Source organism: Podarcis erhardii, assembly GCF_964252035.2.
Source record: "Podarcis erhardii genome assembly, chromosome: 3".
Taxonomy (NCBI): domain Eukaryota; kingdom Metazoa; phylum Chordata; class Lepidosauria; order Squamata; family Lacertidae; genus Podarcis; species Podarcis erhardii.
The window spans coordinates 79805185-79822914 of record NC_138507.1 but is presented as its reverse complement, the minus strand read 5'-3'; the positions used below and the strand labels follow the sequence as shown (position 1 = coordinate 79822914).

Genomic DNA, 17730 nt, shown 5'->3' with positions numbered 1-17730 from the left:
TAATTGAGGCGCAGGAGGGCAAGAGGCAAGGGCTTATGAAAAGCTGGCCAAAAAAGAATATTACAAAGAAAAAAATCTTTATGCAATCAAGGGGCAATTTTAGCTAACTGAACAATTAGATAAAACCCAGAAGGATATGCTGAGCTGCTTTCTCATGCAATGCTAAGTCAAACCATGGCTTAGTGTGAATGTGTGAGAGTTCAAGTCTGGAGTTCAAGCGTCTTCAAAGTTTATGATACCTTTGGTAAGGGCTGTTCTCCAACTGAGCGCTCGCAGGCCAGTGATTCCTAGTTGTCAGTGTTTATGCTACATTTTTCTTAGATTTGCCTTGGGAGGGTCTTTAAGCCTCTTTTGTTGACCACCAGCATTATGTTTTCCATTTTAAAATTCAGAATAGAGTAGTTGCTTTGGAAGACGATAATCAGGCACCCAAACAACATGACCAGTCCAACAAAGTTGATGCTGAAGAATCATTGCTTTGACACTGGTGATCTTTGCTTCTTCTAGTACACTGGCATTAGTTTGCCTGTCTTTCCAAGTGATATGTAAAATTTTTTTCCGGAGACTGCTGTCTCCTCTTTGGGAACCTACATATTTCTCTAGACTGTTTCATACTGTGTTCATGGTTGGTAGAAACAACAAGCAAGATGATGGGGGGTGGGGAGAAAAGCTATGTTCCTTTTGTCCAGGAGAAAGCCTTCAGGAGGACTCCAAAATTAGGTTCCAGGCATGACTGAAATGAAAATCAGACTCAGCACACAAAATATGGGATGGCTCATTACAGAAAGAAGTCATTTCAAAAGCTTTCTAGTCAGTGTATAGGTCTGCCTTTGATTTACAGACACAGGGAAAACAGAAACATGATTTCAGTCCCTTGTGGAAAATGGCCATTGTCTTCAAAAGCAAATTTAGCTGTGGTTTCAACAGATAAACTTTGAGCATTCTCAGCTATGTAACCAAATCCTAAGGGCCTTTTAGCATTCCAGCCAAAGTGCCTTATCTTTGAATGATGCTTAACCTCCATGGCTGATGGTGTATTAGATGTCGTTTGATTTTCTTGTAATTCTGTATCCAATTTTCTACCATAATTTTGATCCAGTGTTGCACGAGTGGAAGAAGGCAAGTTCAACACAAAATGTTTTTAGCAGGCTCTGAAAAGAGCACAGTGAAAGTGGCTGCCTGATCTCAGTAGGCAAGGAGTTCCAAAGGGTGGGTAAGGTAAAGGGACCCCTGACCATTAGGTCCAATCGTGACCGACTCTGGGGTTGCGGCGCTCATCTCGCTTGATTGGCCGAGGGAGCCAGCATACAGCTTCCGGGTCATGTGGCCAGCAGGACTAAGCCGCTTTTGGCGAACCAGAGCAGCGCACGGAAACGCCATTCACCTTCCTGCCGGAGGAGTACCTATTTATCTACTTGCACTTTGACATGCTTTCGAACTGCTAGGTGGTCAGGAGCTGGGACCGAGCAACAGGAGCTCACCCCGTCGCAGGGATTCGAACCGCCGACCTTCTGATCAGCAAATCCTAGGCTCTGTGGTTCAACCCACAGCTGAGGAGCAGGTACGATATGTCACCTGTAACAGAGCCAATTCCTCAGAATGAAGCAGTCAAGTGGGCATATATGGGGAAAGGTGATCTTGCAAGTAAACTGGTCCCAAACTGTTAAGGGCTTTATATATTAATAGTAACACCCTGAACTTGACCCAGTAGTAAACTGGCAACTGGTTCAGGTCCCTGAGCAGAGGTGTGAAAGGCTAACAGGGTTTGATTCCTTCCAGCAAGCTTGCTGCAGCATTCTGCACTAACCGAAGTCCCACATGCAGTTCATTGCAGTAACCAATGCACAAACTGTGTGAATATGTGAAACAACTCATAGTTCCAGGTCAGTAAGAACTTATTGCCAAGGATTGTTGTGATGACAGATATAGAATCTGTCTGCACAGTACATCTAATCCATGATATAGTAATATCAATAAGGTACAGAATGAGGAATCCGCAACACTTCCCTCTTAGCCTCCTTTCTTGGGCAAACCCCTCATATCCACACCCCATGGAGAAAGAGATCACATCTCGCCTTCCCCTTTCTTGCAGGCTCCAGCTTCTCATTCCCTCCCCCTTTTTTTCTTACTGCTAGCAAAGGCTTACATGAAGAACTAAGCAAAGTGCTCTTTTAAATTCCTCTCCAACCCTAGAGAAGACAAGAAGGATTTATAGGCAAAAGAATGATTTAAATGCAGCTTTCAAAAGGTTAATGGTGTAATACATGGACCACTTAGCTACGGTCTACTGATCTAGTTGGTGAAAAAGGCACTGTAATCAGAAGCACATTCATCTGAAGAGAACTTTATGGACCCCAAATTGCCTCTGGAGCCAATCACATTCCACCTTATGGAGAGTAGCCTATCAAGTGCTTCTGTAGCTGCTTGTGAGCTTCATTGCCCTAGCCACATAATACTTTAAACATGAAAATCAGAGGTAGCCGATGAAAAACTCCAGGGTACAAGTTCTACTTTTTTGCAGGAAAAAGCCGTAGTTTAGGAGCACCACTTGTAGAGTTCATTTTTATTTAAGGTTTATGAATATTTATAAGCAGTGCTTTGCTTTAAAAATGAGTGCTCATATATTGACAACAGAATTGTGGATGCCAGCACAAAATGGCTGACATGGACAGCAAAATGAAATAAGGTGATTGTACTCTACTATATACAACAAGCAAGTACTGTATGCCCAGATCAAGGGTAGTCATAGTACTACTCTATTCTGCCTTGGTCAGACTACATCTGGAATACTGTGTCCAATTCTGGGCACCACAATTTAAGAAGGATGTTGACAAGCTGGAACGTGTGCAGAGGAGGGCAACCAAGATGATCAAGGGTCTGGAAACTAAGCCTTATGAGGAACGATTGAAGGAGCTGAGTATGTTTAGTGTGGAAAAGAGGAGACTGGGAGGAGATAGGATAGCCATCTTCAAATATCTTAAGGGCTGTCACATGGAAGAGGGAGCATGCTTGTTTTCTCCTGCTCTGGAGGGTAGGACTCGAACCAATGGCTTCAAGTTACAAGAAAGGAGATTCCAACTAATCATTCGGAAAAACTTCCTGACAGTAAGAGCCATTCGGCAGTGGAACCGACTCCCACGAGAGGTGCTGCACTCTCCTTCCTTGGAGGTTTTTTGAACGGAGGTTGGATGGCCATCTGTCATGGATGCTTTAGCTGAGATTCCGGCATTGCAGCGGGTTGGACTATATGACCCTTGGGTCCCTTCCAACTCTAAGATTCTATGATTTGACAAGAGCAAAGTCGGAGCAGTGCCGAAGATACACTGCTGGGAGTTGTGGTTTGAGACACATGTATCCCATAACCCTGGAGCCTGTGTGCTATGTATATAGCATGGCTGAACTGGTAATATTCTCACTTGTTGTTCGTAACATCATCCCCCTTCCCACTCAGAAAAGCCTCACCAAAAACCACAGTCTACTTTCCAGTGATTACTATTCCGTGAGCTGAAGCAGCATAAAGTTAGTCAGCAGCCAGAAAATGAATGGTGTGAATTATAAGAATTGCCTTTATCAGCTAAATTCATGCGCTTCCCTGGAACATCAGTTAAGCAGAAATTGTCAAGAGTTCACTTTCCTGATGAAGTGCTTTTCATGGTCACAAAGCCCACTTCAGTCTCCTTATAAAAGGCAACTCCTCCGATTATTTAGGAGCTAACTATGCATTATTTCAGTCACAGAGGAGATGATCTACTGTGGGTGCAATGTTGAACAGATTGAAAGCCCTTCAATCATTCGCTTGAGCTGCTATCCTCCCTTGGGTTCTTCTTGTTCCATAAGTAGGAATGCAGGAGAAACTTGATCAAAACACTTGCAAGGGCCGAAAAAATGGTTCGTTCTCTGTGCTGGGACAGCCTCCTGCCCAAGAAGATAGCTCCCTCTCATCCTCACTGCCTCACTTAGTAAACACTTTCCTGATCCCCATGGTCTCACCCTACCGACTCCTTCATTATAATGTATGGTTACCAGATGTCCCTGGGGACAGTCCCCAGATTTACAAATCTGTCCCCGGACAAAATCCGTCCCCGGATTTGATTTAATGTCCCCGGATTTATATTTTAAGTGTTGTAGATTTATTAGTAGGGAATGAATGTTGTGCGGTTGCTCCAACGGCACAAGACACATCATATGGGGACTTCCAGCGAGGCAAAATGGCGGGCGCCACGGCAGCGGGCAGCTCCTGAGGCCAGCCAGAGCCAACTGTGCTACCAGGCTGGCTCTGGGCTGCTGAGACTGCCGCTGCCAAGGGGGAACTGCTGACACACACACACACACCATGACCCAAATCGAGCCAGGAACGAGAGCGCCCGGCCACTCGGTCAACTGACTTCTCTTTAAAAAAAAAAAAAAGTGTCCCTGGATTCTTTGGAAAAAAATCTGGTAACCTTATTATAATGGCCTGGTTCGCAAGACACAGTAAACCAAAGAGCAAGTTGCCATGACTGTGCTGGCTCCTGAGGAGGCACTTACATGGCCTTTGCTCCTCCCTTGGCTTTTAAGGTCAGTGTGGGACATCAGCTAAGCTACGGTTTAACTTAGCATGGTATCTTGTGTCAGTAGTAATAGTAAAAGTGTATCAGCATTCTCTTTCTTGTAAATGGCTTCATATGTGAGAATGCAGATTGGATTGCTTTGACTTAGGGTTGAGCTCAAGACACATTTATACACCGCAAACAGCAACACCACTACATTTTAGAGCACAATTCAAAGTGTTGGTGCTGACCTTTAAAGCCCCAAATGGCCTCGGTCCAGTATACATGAAGGAACATCTCCACCCCCATCATTCAGCCCAGACGCTGAGTTCCAGCACCAAGGGCCTTCTGGCCGTTCCCTCACTGCAAGAAGTAAGGTTACAGGGAACCAAGCAGAGGGCCTTCTGGGTAGTAGCGCCTTCCCTGTGGAATGCCCTTCCATCAGATGTCAAGGAAATAAGCAACTATATCTTACTTTTAAAAGACATCTGAAGGCAGACCTGTTTAGGGAAGTTTTAATGTTTAATGCTGTATTGTGTTTTTAATATTTTGTTGGAAGCCACCCAGAGTGGCTGGGGAAACCCAGCCAGATGGGCGGGGTATAAATTACGGTGTTGTTGTTGTTGTTGTTGTTGTTGTTGTTGTTGTTGTTGTTGTTATTATTATTAACACGTATCTACCTCGCACCATTCCGTCCGCCCATCAGGATTGTTGCTAATCTTCCTATAGAAGGTTTTAACATCTTGTGGTTTCACATCTGTACCAAACAGCCTCTGGACTTCAGCAAAGAATTTATCGTAATCAATTTCCTCTGCAATGAAAGAAAAGAAGACAAAAGCTAACACATCAGCACAGCTATTTTCGATACTTTTCCAACCATCACCTCGTGCTGCAATCCATCATCATCAGTGTTTGGAGAATTTAGTTTTGTCTTCATTTTCATTTGGAATCCCTTTTTTGTCTCGTAATTTATGAAATAGTACAGCAGGGATCTTTGGCTTCCTGGGTCCCAATATTAGAGAAAGTTTTGAGCAAGAAAGGGAGAAATGGTAGACTCCTTTCTAGGGTGACTTAATTCATTCTGAAGGGTAAATCCATTTATCACCCCAAATTCCACCCCTCTGCGTGTACAACCGGATTACTTACCAGCATCTTTTATATACAAGCCTAATCTTTCATCCCTTTTCTGAGCAACTGTCTGGTCAACTAATTTCTGAAACAGTTTCAGTAGATTTTTGAAATCGGCTCCATCAGGAATGTTGTTGGAAATATCATCATCTTGAGTTTTTTTCCTAGACATTCTGTTTCATGAGATGGGTGGGACGCAGCAAAATCTCCTTTCCACACGCTCTAATGCTCCTTGTCTTGTTTTCTTCTCAGTTGTATTCTCTGATGTTAATGCTTTGAGAAAATGCCAGCTGCATGAGCTGAAGTGTTGCTTAGGTGAATGAGAAGTGGTGACTGGTCTTGACATGCAGCTTCTCAGGCAGGCAAGTGTGTGCCACTAACTACCTGATGTCATAACTCTTCATTGAGCCTCATTGGTCATTAGGTCCAGCTAGATCACAAACCACCAGAACTGGCAAGCTGCTGAAAGTCAGTTCAATCTCCATCAGAAAAAGTAGGACAAGGAGGAAGCAAAATGCTCTGAAATTCGATTTATTTATCTCATGCAGGAAACCCAACCTTCTTCATTCAACTTCAAATGTCTAGGGCAGGGGTCAGCAAACTTTTTCAGCAGGGGGCCAGTCCACTGTCCCTCAGACCTTGTGGGGGGCCGGACTATATTGGGGGGGGGAGGAGAATGAATTCCTATGCCCTACAAATAACCCAGAGATGCATTTTAAATAAAAGCACACATTCATGTAAAAAATAATAATCCTGGGCCGGATTTAGAAGGTGATTGGGCCGGATCCTGCCCCCAGGCCTTAGTTTGCCTACCCATGGTCTAGGAACTGCACTCTCTTATTATTCTACCCTGTCGGAACCTGTGAAATAGGATATAATTACTGGCAATTGCTAATGTGCAAGAAAAAATCAAGAGAAGAATTCAGGTTGTTTAAACAGTGTATTTTACTGCAATGCAGCACACACAAGCAGAAAAAGGAGGTATCTATCTACAGCTAGATGGGAACCTGAGAATACAATAGGCCAGGCCATACTAATGTGGTACACTCCAGATGCTGTGGGCTACAACTTCCATCCGTTGCAGCCAGCCTGACCAATGATCAGAGGTGATAGATGTAGTTCACAACAGGTGAAGAGTACCATGTTGGCAACCCCTGCCATAAGCCATGAGGGGCTGAACAATATGCAGTATGAAGCAGGAAGAGCCCCATAGAATCCAGGTTCATAAGATTAGAGTATGTCACAGCAAGTGTCTGGGATTGCTTTGCCACCCAGCACTCAGCTGGCATCTGGAGAAATCCTGAAGGGGCAGAATCCTGGCTTGAAGTCTTATAGGACTAAGTAGCTTTCTGTGTCCAGGGCAACTAACTATCTACCTGCTCCATCTGGTATGCCAGCTGAGACCCTACCTGCCTGTGCACTGTCTCACCAGAGTAGTACATGTGCTGGTTATCTTGTGCTTGGACTACTGCTATGTGGTCGACATGGGACTACCTTTAAAGGTGACTCAGAAACTACAACTAATCCAGAATGTGGCTGCCAGACTGGGAGCGGCCGACAGGACCATACAACACCAGTCCCAAAAGATCTGCACTGGCTTCGAGTACATTTCCAAGCACAATTCAAAGTGTTGGTGCTGACCTAAATGGCTTCAGCTCTGTATACCTGAAGGAGTGTCTCCACCACATCATTCAGCCCAGACACTGATATCCAGATCCAAGGGCCTTCTGGCGGGTGCCTCATTGCGAGAAGTGAGGCTACAGGGACAGGGCCATCTTAAGCATATCCGGCGCTGTGGTGCAAAGATCCCTCCAGTGCCCCCCCCATTTCCCAAAGTTGTAGACCCAATGGCATAGTAAGGTCAGGTGGTACCCGGTGCAGAAATTTTTTTGTCACCCCCCCCCCAATTGAAATTATTAAAAGGAAAAATAAAATACAGTTGCAAGTGTTATTTTCTGGTTTATTTACTTAACATTGTGAGCATAAGCACTTAAAACCCATTTTCCTAACTTTGTTCTCTGCAAATTTTGAAATCACATCAACTCCCAGAGTTGTTGGAGCTAGAATAAAACCCAGCCACCCCTCCAGTTGGATTCTGTCCATGGAACCAGTGAATGTGTGTGCTGCCTTCTTCCATTTCAGGGGGGTATGTGGGCTAGATGACCCTTGAGGTCCCTTCAGTCCTACAATTCTAGGATTCTCTGTTGCCACAGGCAGAAAAATGTCTCAGGCAAAACAAAATGTGTGGGAGCCAATCTGCATGGCTTCATAAGAAGACGAGACACATTCATGGAGGAGATGGTTACCCATGGCTACCAGCCAGGATGGCTCTGCTCTGCCTCCACAATCGGAGGCAGTGATGCTTCTGAATACCGCAGGAAGGGAAGAGTAGATAGTTCTCACTCATCCAATTCTCTTGAAATGTCTATGAGGAGTTGCAAACAACTGAAGATCCTTATAGTTTCTCTTTTCAGCAAAATATAGACATATGCAGTCCTTTTGATGTTTCAACCTCTCTGACCTTTCCCAAACTTTAAAGTTTCACTTTATCTCTCCAAGCATTTTTATAAGCACACCCGGCTTCCAACTTTAAGAAGGTGGCATGGGGGCTCTAACATGCTGGCGCCACCTTCCCAGCGATCTTTGTAGAAATAGTTTCTCCTTTCAAAAAGACACAGGCATGTCCAGTCCTTATCAATATTTCAGCTTCCCTAGCCCGTTCCAAACTTTAAAATTCCGACTTATCTATAAGAATATGTACTTTATACGTTCTTTGAAAACCAAACTCAATCTTTTTTTAAACCACTCCAGCCAAGGTGTATTCATAATCCACAATTAAGAATGAGTTTCAGTTAATTTTTAGTCTCTGGGGAACCGGGTTCGCGTCTGCTCCTCCACATGCAGCTGCTGGGTGACCTTGGGCCAGTCACACTTCTTTGAAGTCTCTCAGCCCCACTCACCTCACAGAGTGTTTGTTGTGGGGGAGGAAGGGAAAGGAGATTGTTAGCCGCTTTGAGACTCCTGAAGGGGAGTGAAAGGCGGGATATCAAATCCAAACTCTCTTCTTCTTCTTCTCTTCAACGTCACATCAACAGGCAAATATACCATTTATGCCTGCACGTTTATAACACATACAAAGCTGTTTTGTGACTGATTGTAGCCGAGTCCAAAGAGGATGGTAACCATGTAAGACTATACTCAAATCAAGTTACAAAACTCAGGAAGAGATGAAAACTAAGGGTTTAAGTTGATAAAAGCTTCATGGGTTAGAGGTGGGGGTTAATGTTCTGGGAGGTAGTTATGAGCATTAGGGGACAGATATTCCTGCTGAGATAGGCTGTAAGCAGCATGGTCAGAAAGAAATGAAACGCCATGTGCTGGGGCAACCTCTATATACACACATACAAACACATATACGTGTGTCCCGTCCCCGTCCCCCCCAATCTGGCCCCTTAATAGAGTAAAAACAATTGTATGATAGAAGCTGCTCAAACGCCTCCTCCCCTTTCTAGAACTCCTTTATTCCACACCTCACACAGACGACCAAGATCATGCTCCAGAAGCAAGCATTTGATATTTAAATTGGAAAGGCAGATTTATTTTTTGGGTGGGAGGGTAGGATCTGTTCCTAAGGAGTTTTTCCTCCGGGACAAGGCACAAAGAGCACATGGCGCTCCCCCTGTGCAAAGCAAGTTTTGTGAGGCAGGCCACTTTACTATTTCCTCTTATTGCCCCCCCACAACGTGTAAACCCACTGGCTGCCCAGTGGAGGCCCTTAGACACAGTAGCTCAAGGACTGCCCAGTCTGCTCAGGCACAGGAAGTAACGAGTCTTCATAACACCAACACACCCACCCACCCAATGCCCCAAAATACATAGTGATGTGATTATTTTTTAATCCGTTCTCTGCACAGCACCTCCATCTATTGCAAGGGGGAGACACAGCCCTGATGCACAGGATTTGGGAGTGGAGGAGGAGGAATGAGGTTGCTGCTGTATTGTGGGTTTGGGTGGGGGTCTTTTTGGAGGGGTTGGGGAGGTGTTGAGCTTGTGTCTTTTTAAACGGGAGCGTGCAGGGAGCCGAGCCTGGCTGTTGGAGCCGGCCACAGGGTTGAGGATGGAGCTGCCCACACCTCTGCAGCACCTGCCCAAGGCTGTGGAGCCGAGCCAGGTAAGGAGCGGGATGGGGAGCCGCTTTGCAGCGAGCAGAGGGATTCTCTGTGTTAAGTTGTGGGTGAACATATCAGACGACACAGCGATTCTTCAAACAGCTCTTGTTTATTCACAGGCAAGAACAGAACTGAACTGAAGGGCTCAGTCAGCCTGATTATATAGAGCTCCAGTACAACGCAACAGTAACCATTTTCTGTAACTATCCAATCACTGAACATCACTTTCAATCCCTTATTTGCATATGTGGACCTGAGTGAAAACTATCTACAGTATCCCCCTGCTGGCCCAGAGTGAGAACTTCAATACATAACACTCTGCTCCCGGCTACAGCGGTGGCCAGCGCCTCGCTCGCCGCCCCGAATATGAGTAGCTGTTCCTGGACTCCCGTTGCTGGGCACCTGAGCCCAGTGATCCTGATGGGCAGGCGCTGTGGCGCAGGGCGCCACTAAGCCAAATAGAAAAGGCGGACCTGTACAGGGAACTAGGCAGAGGGCCTTCTCGGTAGTTGCACCTGCCCTGTAGGCAGGAAATAAACAGCTACCTGACTTTTAGCAGATATCTGAAGGCAGCCCTGTATATGGAAGTTTTTAATGTTTGATTTTTACTACTTCTTGCCACTACTTCTTGTTAATCAGAATCCTGTGGCTTGCTTTTTCACAACAGGACTTAATTGCAGGATGAGAAACCAGTTTGCAAATTTCATTTCAGAAATTATACACTGGGCATTAGCGGTTAAATATTTATGTCTAATCCAATCAAAGCAGAAGTAACTGGCAAAATGAAAACATGTTGTGATGAACAGCAGCAGAATACACAAAAGGTTTCCTTCAAACTTTTTTCCTTAAGGCTTTTTTAATGGCTAAATGGTTTAGCTATATATAGATACAGTGCAACACCACTGATCATTACATGGCCCCAAGGCTAACAAAAAGCAGAGAGTACTAAAGAGAAGAACAAAATGTCACTTCATAAATAGGCAGGTAAGAAGTTCAGGGTTTTTCTTTTCTGCCACAGAATAGATGCCACGGAGAATCAGGGTCACTGGTTGATCACGATTTTGCAGAAGTCACAAGAGAGCTGAAAAGCCAGTTTGATCTGGTTGCTCTCGAGCTAAAAACGACCACCACCCTCTAACAATATCTCATGTTCTTCCTCCTTGAGTCTTAGTTTATATAGCAAATGCTTTGTTAGAATATGTGAAATCTAAAGTGTTTTTAAATGAAATTTATTTTGAAATAAAGTTAAGGCAACAAAAAGGAAGAACACACATAACAATACTATTTTAAAAATACTAATAGAGGGAAAAGGAAACTTGCCGATGATAGTCCTTGGTGGGTAAACATGTGGTGCAATTGCGAGTAAAACAGTCCAAGGAGAAATTTGCTGTGTTTCAATGTGTAAGTAATGTAGCCAAATCATAGTCAGGAAAAACAATCACTGTATACAAGTGCATTTGCCTAGAATGTGAACAGAAGCTTGGGACTTCTCCACAGGAGATAAACAGAAACTGGGACAGTGTCAACTTTTTTAGAAATAGTATTTCTTGCTTTCTGTGTTTACTGAGTAGTTTTGTAATATCCTCCACTTGAGTTCATCCCCAGTGAAAGTTTTTTGGGGGGGATTAATATTAGTTACGGAGGGATGCGGGTGGCGCTGTGGGTTAAACCACAGAGCCTAGGGCCTGCCGATCAGGTCGGCAGTTCGAATTCCCGCGACGGGGTGAGCTCCCGTTGCTCGGTCCCTGCTCCTGCCAACCTAGCAGTTCAAAAGCACGTCAAAGTGCAAGTAGATAAATAGGTACTGCTCCGGCGGGAAGGTAAATGGCGTTTCCGTGCGCTGCTCTGGGTCGCCAGAAGCGGCTTAGTCATGCTGGCCACATGACCTGGAAGCTGTACTCTGGCTCCCTCGGCCTATAAAGCGAGATGAGCATTGCAACCCGAGTCGGTCACGACTGGACCTAATGGTCAGGGGTCCCTTTACCTTTACTAATATTAGTGACATTCAGGTGCAACTAATTTTGCAGAAACTTTCAGGGATGTGCTTCTCTTAAGATGAGGAAGCCAGGAATTTTTAAAAACCAAACCAGGACAAAATGCTTTGCTGCCACTTCAAGCAGCCTGTCAGCACTCCTTCTGTAATTTGGAACAGAATGTCGTAGAATGATGACGTCTTTCTCTCTCCAGGAACCCCTCTGGGAATTATGTTATGTCATGACATAGTGCTATTTCCACGGGACATTGTTTACGATTACAGAGAGAATGTTACCAGACTACTGTGGGCAACCAAGCCCAATGGGATAGTGAAGCTGGCGGGCGGAGGCAGTGGCAGCACTGTGCTTGTTGGGTTGGGAATGAGGTGACAAGGCCGGGAGAACTCCAGGTTGGTAACGCTGGCCATGCGCAGAGCTGTGGTGCTGCTGCCACAGAGCTTCCCTGACCTTGCTGACTCCTTGCTCCGTTCCAAAGAGCAAACCTCAGCTGGGAAGCACCTCCATTCCCCCACCCCCAGGTAAACAGGGAAGGGCAGCTGGCAAATTAAGTTACACTTTCTTTCTCCTTTGACGTCTGGGAAGTACCACCCTACCCAAACTTTCAATTTTTAAAGAAACCATGAAGCATTAATTGACTGACCTGCAGTAGTACAGACACAAAGCTGGCAGATTGTATTTATGCAGACGACCTGCATAGCAACATGGGAAAGGGATGTTAAGCTCTGCCTTGCATGCAGATAGCATGGCTGTGTTCGCACTCCTGTTTATTGTGTACTCACTGCATTTCCAGCGCTGGGTTTTTAATCTGTATTAACACCTTATCTAATATGGGCAAGTAGCCTGTTTTTTGTTATAAAATACTTGATGCATTGCTTCTCAAACCAGCTTCATACCAGTAAGTCCTTAAGCCGTTCCTAATGTGTCTCTAGCCAAGATTTCACCACCTTTGCATAGGGTAGATGAAATATACTTGGAGTCGAGAGTGGATTTCATGCTCTTTATTCAGCTGTGATGTGTACATAAACAGGAATGAATCTGACACGAATGAAGTCGTGCTGATGTGAACAGCTAGGGCAGAAGAGCTGTGAAATGCACGGTGGGGGGGATAACTTCATTGTGCTCTAAGGTGGTACAGTAGTACCTTGGGTTAAGTACTTAATTCGTTCTGGAGGTCCATACTTAACCTGAAACTGTTCTTAACCTGAAGCATCACTTTAGCTAATGGGCCCCCCTGCTGCTGCTGCTGCTGCGCCGCCGGAGCACGATTTCTGTTCTTATCCTGAAGCAAAGTTCTTAACCTGAAGCACTATTTGTGGCTTAGTGGAGTGTGTAACTGGAAGCGTGTGTAACCTGAAGCGTATGTAACCTGAAGCGTATGTAACCTGAGGTACCACTGTACTGTGAACACACGCTACAGCTTGCTGGACTTTAGAAGTTGAAAGGGACCTTGACACTTTTCCAAATTATTTGTTAACATCAGAACTTTTAAAAAGAGTGAGCGGGCTCTGGGGATTTATAGCTTCCTCTACCCATAAACTTTATAGCCTGTCTTTTCTGCTAGTCTGGCGGTGTGATACACCATCGACAACAAATCTGCAGGAAAGGCAGCTGGCTGCAGGACAGGGGGCACAATCCAGAGGCAAATTCTCCTGTGCACATTTCACTGAGCTAAACAGGCCAGTTCACAACATAAAAATACAAGATAAACACACAGAAGACAAAAACGGTAAAAAGAAGCACAAGGACAGGGACAACCAACACAAACCAATAACTCCAACTCCCAACACAACCAACACAAACCAATAACTCCAACTCCCACAAACACATTTAAAGGGGTACTAGTGACAAGACAGCAGCGGCCTAACACTTCAGTTTTTGAAACGCTTTTCACCTGTTTGTTGAATGGTTGCAAATCCTTGCATTGCAAAATGAATTCTGTTCTGAATCAAAGCAAGAAATACTGTGCCATAAGGAATGCATGAAGTGTCAATCGTAGCCTTTCTCTGTCTGCTTCCCTAGATAATAAGGCATTTTGATTTAATACTACCCCAGTCCTCGTTTTTTTGTATTCTGCATGTCTGAGGCACAGTATGTGAACAGTTGCTCTGCGGCACAAACCTTTGTATTCGCTTTAAGCTACTAATGCACTCGCATTTACATTTAAGGGGATAAATCAGATGTTGGAATGTGTAAAAGGATGGGCAGGAGCTGCAAATTAGGGATCCTTTTTTGGCTATATAAATGCAGTACTGATCTCTCGTACAGGAAGTGATCTCTGAGGAAGAAACTCTAGATAACTGCTCAGGATAAATGGCTGAAATATTCCAAAATCTAGAACGAGAACTGCTGCCCAGGATAGTAACCTTGAGAGAACCACCTCTTGATACTGACCGTAGAGGTAAGCCCTGTAAGGACACTTCTATCTAAATTTACATTCAGATGCCCAATCCCTTGAGTAATCACATTTTCAGCAAAACTCATAAATATTAAGCCACACATTAAAGGAATTCTGATGTGGTGTGCTACTTTGGGCATTCTACCATGTTATTCCACATAAATAATGAAACAAAAGCTGTGTTTCATATCATATCCCAAAGCAAGGCAAAAAGGATCAATTCAATTTACCTCTATCTGGTACGAATTAGTTGGGTTTTTCTTCCCTCTGCTTCTTCTCACAAATAAATCACAAAGATAATGAGTATTGCAAACAAGGACTTACAGAAGTGAAACTAATCCATATGCATTCCTCATGGGAAATTTAAGATGAGGAAACAGTGCAAGACTAGATTCTGTGGACCAGTCAATGTTGGGCACATTTCAAAGAAGGGCTCCATGAGCTTAAGCCCACTGAAATCAATGACAAATTCCATCTAATTCTCAGTTTGTGGCCATGTTCTTCAGGTCATAGTCTCATAGAGTGCTGAGAATAATGGAGGACAAAGCAAGTTGCCTTCCTAATTCAGATACTAGAAAATCTCACAACGGCATCCTAAAATTGCAGATCACCTCCACAACATTATTATCTGATTTCATCCTTCAACCTGCACTAACTGCTATGAATGAAATTAGAATGATTCGTACTATTTTTAAAAAATATAATCATAGGAAGGAAACGCATTCATCTAGAACAGGCATCCCCAAACTCGGCCCTCCAGATGTTTTATGACTACAACTCCCATCAACCCTAGCTAACAGGACCAGTGGTCAGGGATGATGGGAGTTGTAGTCCCAAAACATCTGGAGAGCTGAGTTTGGGGATGCCTGATCTAGAATGTTAAGATTTGCTACAGATGTGCAAAATACTCAAATTTTGTGTCTTCTGGAGATGTTCTTGTAATGTTTACATACATAAATGTTGTAGAACACACCCCAATTCAGTTTTTAAAAGGTGGTCAAGCTGGCTTGTTTAATAAAACAAAACAAAACAAAACAAAACAGTTGTTAAAAACCAATAAAAATAGATCCCCCCGAGTGGCAGAATGAAACAGATATGAAACACCAGAGAAGTGGTAGAATGCAGAATACTTTGCTGACAGGTGCTTTGTGGAATGAACACTATGGGAATTTTATGGCTTGACCGGAGCCTATTTGTGAAAGTTGTGGAATATGTGTGCTATATAAATGGCTATTATCTTCTGAAAAACTGCATGATATCTAACTAAATCATATGCAGAGTGGACCCATTGGAATCAGTTGTCTTGAGTTATTTGTCTTGATTTCAATAGGTCTTTTCTGAGTTTGACTAATGTTGGATATCACCCTGTATAACTACCCCCCCCCCAAGAAATAAAGATATGGAGGGTTTTATAAACCCCTAGATTTGTACAGAGAGTACCTGCCCTGGCCCTTGGTTGGTTGGTTGACTGGCTTCCTTCAAAGTTGACTTTCATGTGTTTTTATTTCATATGGAAATAAAACACATTTGCTTGTAGGGTTCTGAATCCTGCTTAGTCAGAGGAAAACAATAAAGTGCAGAGCTCATAGAAGGAACATAAGAGGCTGCCCTATACTCAATCAGAACACTGGTCCATTAAGTTTGGGAATTGTCTACACTGACTGGAAGAGATTATCCAGGGTTTCACTCTGGGGATATTCTCTACCTGAACATACTGGGGATGGAACATGGGGAAATGTTCTGCCACTGAGCTATGACACTTCCCCAATTAACTAGAAACACGTTTTAAAGGTTAGATCCCTGAACTGCAATGCATCTTCTAGAAAGACATATGGCTAACTTACCAAAAGAAAACTAAAAATCAATTATTGGTATTCCAAATCATCAATCTTCCCCATGAGTTTTCAATCACAGAACAGTGAGAAGTTTAGAATATTTTACAAATCACAACAGACCAGTCATACTAACAATAAGTATTTCAATAACATCTTGTGTTTTTTTAAATCAAGATTTTGCTGTGTATGTACCCAACTCTTCTCTTTGAAACAAGAAGACTCCGTTCAGAAAACATGCGGCACAGATACACATGGAACTCATTAAAATAAAAGCTAATGTAAATTAATCCAGCTGCCTGCTGAGAGCACAGAGAGGAGAGAATTTGTTTATTTTGCTAATTGGGAAGTATTACAGCTTTCCAGGACCTTGGCAAGGACCCAAAGAGCTATTTAGGCATGCCTAAGGGCTTAAATGCCCAGTGAAGTTTTGGACTTTTTTTTTTTAAAAAAGAAAACTTCTAATGCAAGGTTGATTAGAAATATGATGTGGTGGGGTGATGTCTAAGAGGCACAAACCTAAAGCCCCCTTAATCATGTGATCCTTTGACCACTAAACTTTAAAGCTGCGATCCTACACACTGACCTTGGAGTAAGGTAAAGGTAAAGGTACCCCTGCCCGTACGGGCCAGTCGTGTCCGACTCTAGGGTTGTGCGCCCATCTCACTTAAGAGGCTGGGGGCCAGCGCTGTCCGGAGATACTTCCGGGTCACGTGGCCAGCGTGACGAAGCTGCTCTGGCGAGCCAGCACCAGCGCAGCACACGGAAACGCCGTTTACCTTCCCGTTATAAAGCGGTACATATTTATCTACTTGCACTTAGGGGTGCTTTCGAACTGCTAGGTGGGCAGGAGCTGGGACCGAAAGACGGGAGCTCACCCCGCCGCGGGGATTCGAACCGCTGACCATGCGATTGGCAAGTCCTAGGCACTGAGGTTTTACCCACAGCGCCACCTGCGTCCCTTTGAGTAAATCCCATTATAAACTTGATGGAGATTGCTTCTGAGTAGATTACATAAGGTTACACTGCCAAGGGCATCCAAAGACATAGCTATCATTATTATTTACATTTAGACAATTTCCAAAGTCACAACTTGTCAAAAACAAACAAACCCCATCTTAGGCAGATTATTCATCCTACTTTGTGATTTATGAATTTGTTCAGACACTACCATCAGGTAATCGTTTGTATGAATCAACACAGAAAGAACTTTTGTATCACCCAATGTATTTGGCAGAGTCATCAAGCATAGGGCAATTCAGGTGATGTACACGCAGCATGATTAATCATCATTCCCTTCATTATCAATGTTCAAAGATGAGTGTCATTCACAAGAGAGGCAACAGCAGGCTTGGGGAAGTATGAAAAACTTTAGGGAAAAAACCCTTAGGGGGTAGGGAAACCTCCCAAAAAGAGATCAATGAAGATTGAGAGCAGCCATGAATTGAGGAGGGCGAAGTTATGGAATGGCTGGAATTCTGAACAGGAACACTCTACACTGTAACCTTTTGTTGTGGTTTTGTGTTCAAATGTGTGTTATAAAATGTGTGCATGCGTGTTAGTTTGTTTTCTATCTGCCTCTCACTCCAGTCAAGTTTCACATTCCCCCCTTTTTAGGATCACTGGGTAACAGGTGGGGCATAAATCTTCAAAACAAACAAACAAAGTTAAAGAACTGCAAAT

At 43.9% G+C, this 17730-nt stretch overlaps 1 protein-coding gene across 1 annotated transcript in view; it reads right to left on the bottom strand.

The window, feature by feature from the left end:
* Positions 1-6031, bottom strand: part of WDR64 (WD repeat domain 64) — a 65215-nt gene extending 59184 nt beyond the window's left edge. The window contains exons 1-2 of the mRNA XM_081856354.1: positions 5676-6031; positions 5210-5340 (exon numbers count right to left, since the gene is read on the bottom strand). Coding sequence (XP_081712480.1) covers positions 5210-5340; positions 5676-5829 — 285 coding nt within the window. The 5' untranslated portion in view covers positions 5830-6031. The remainder of the gene's footprint in view (positions 1-5209; positions 5341-5675) is intronic.
* Between the last annotated feature and the right edge of the window lie 11699 nt (positions 6032-17730).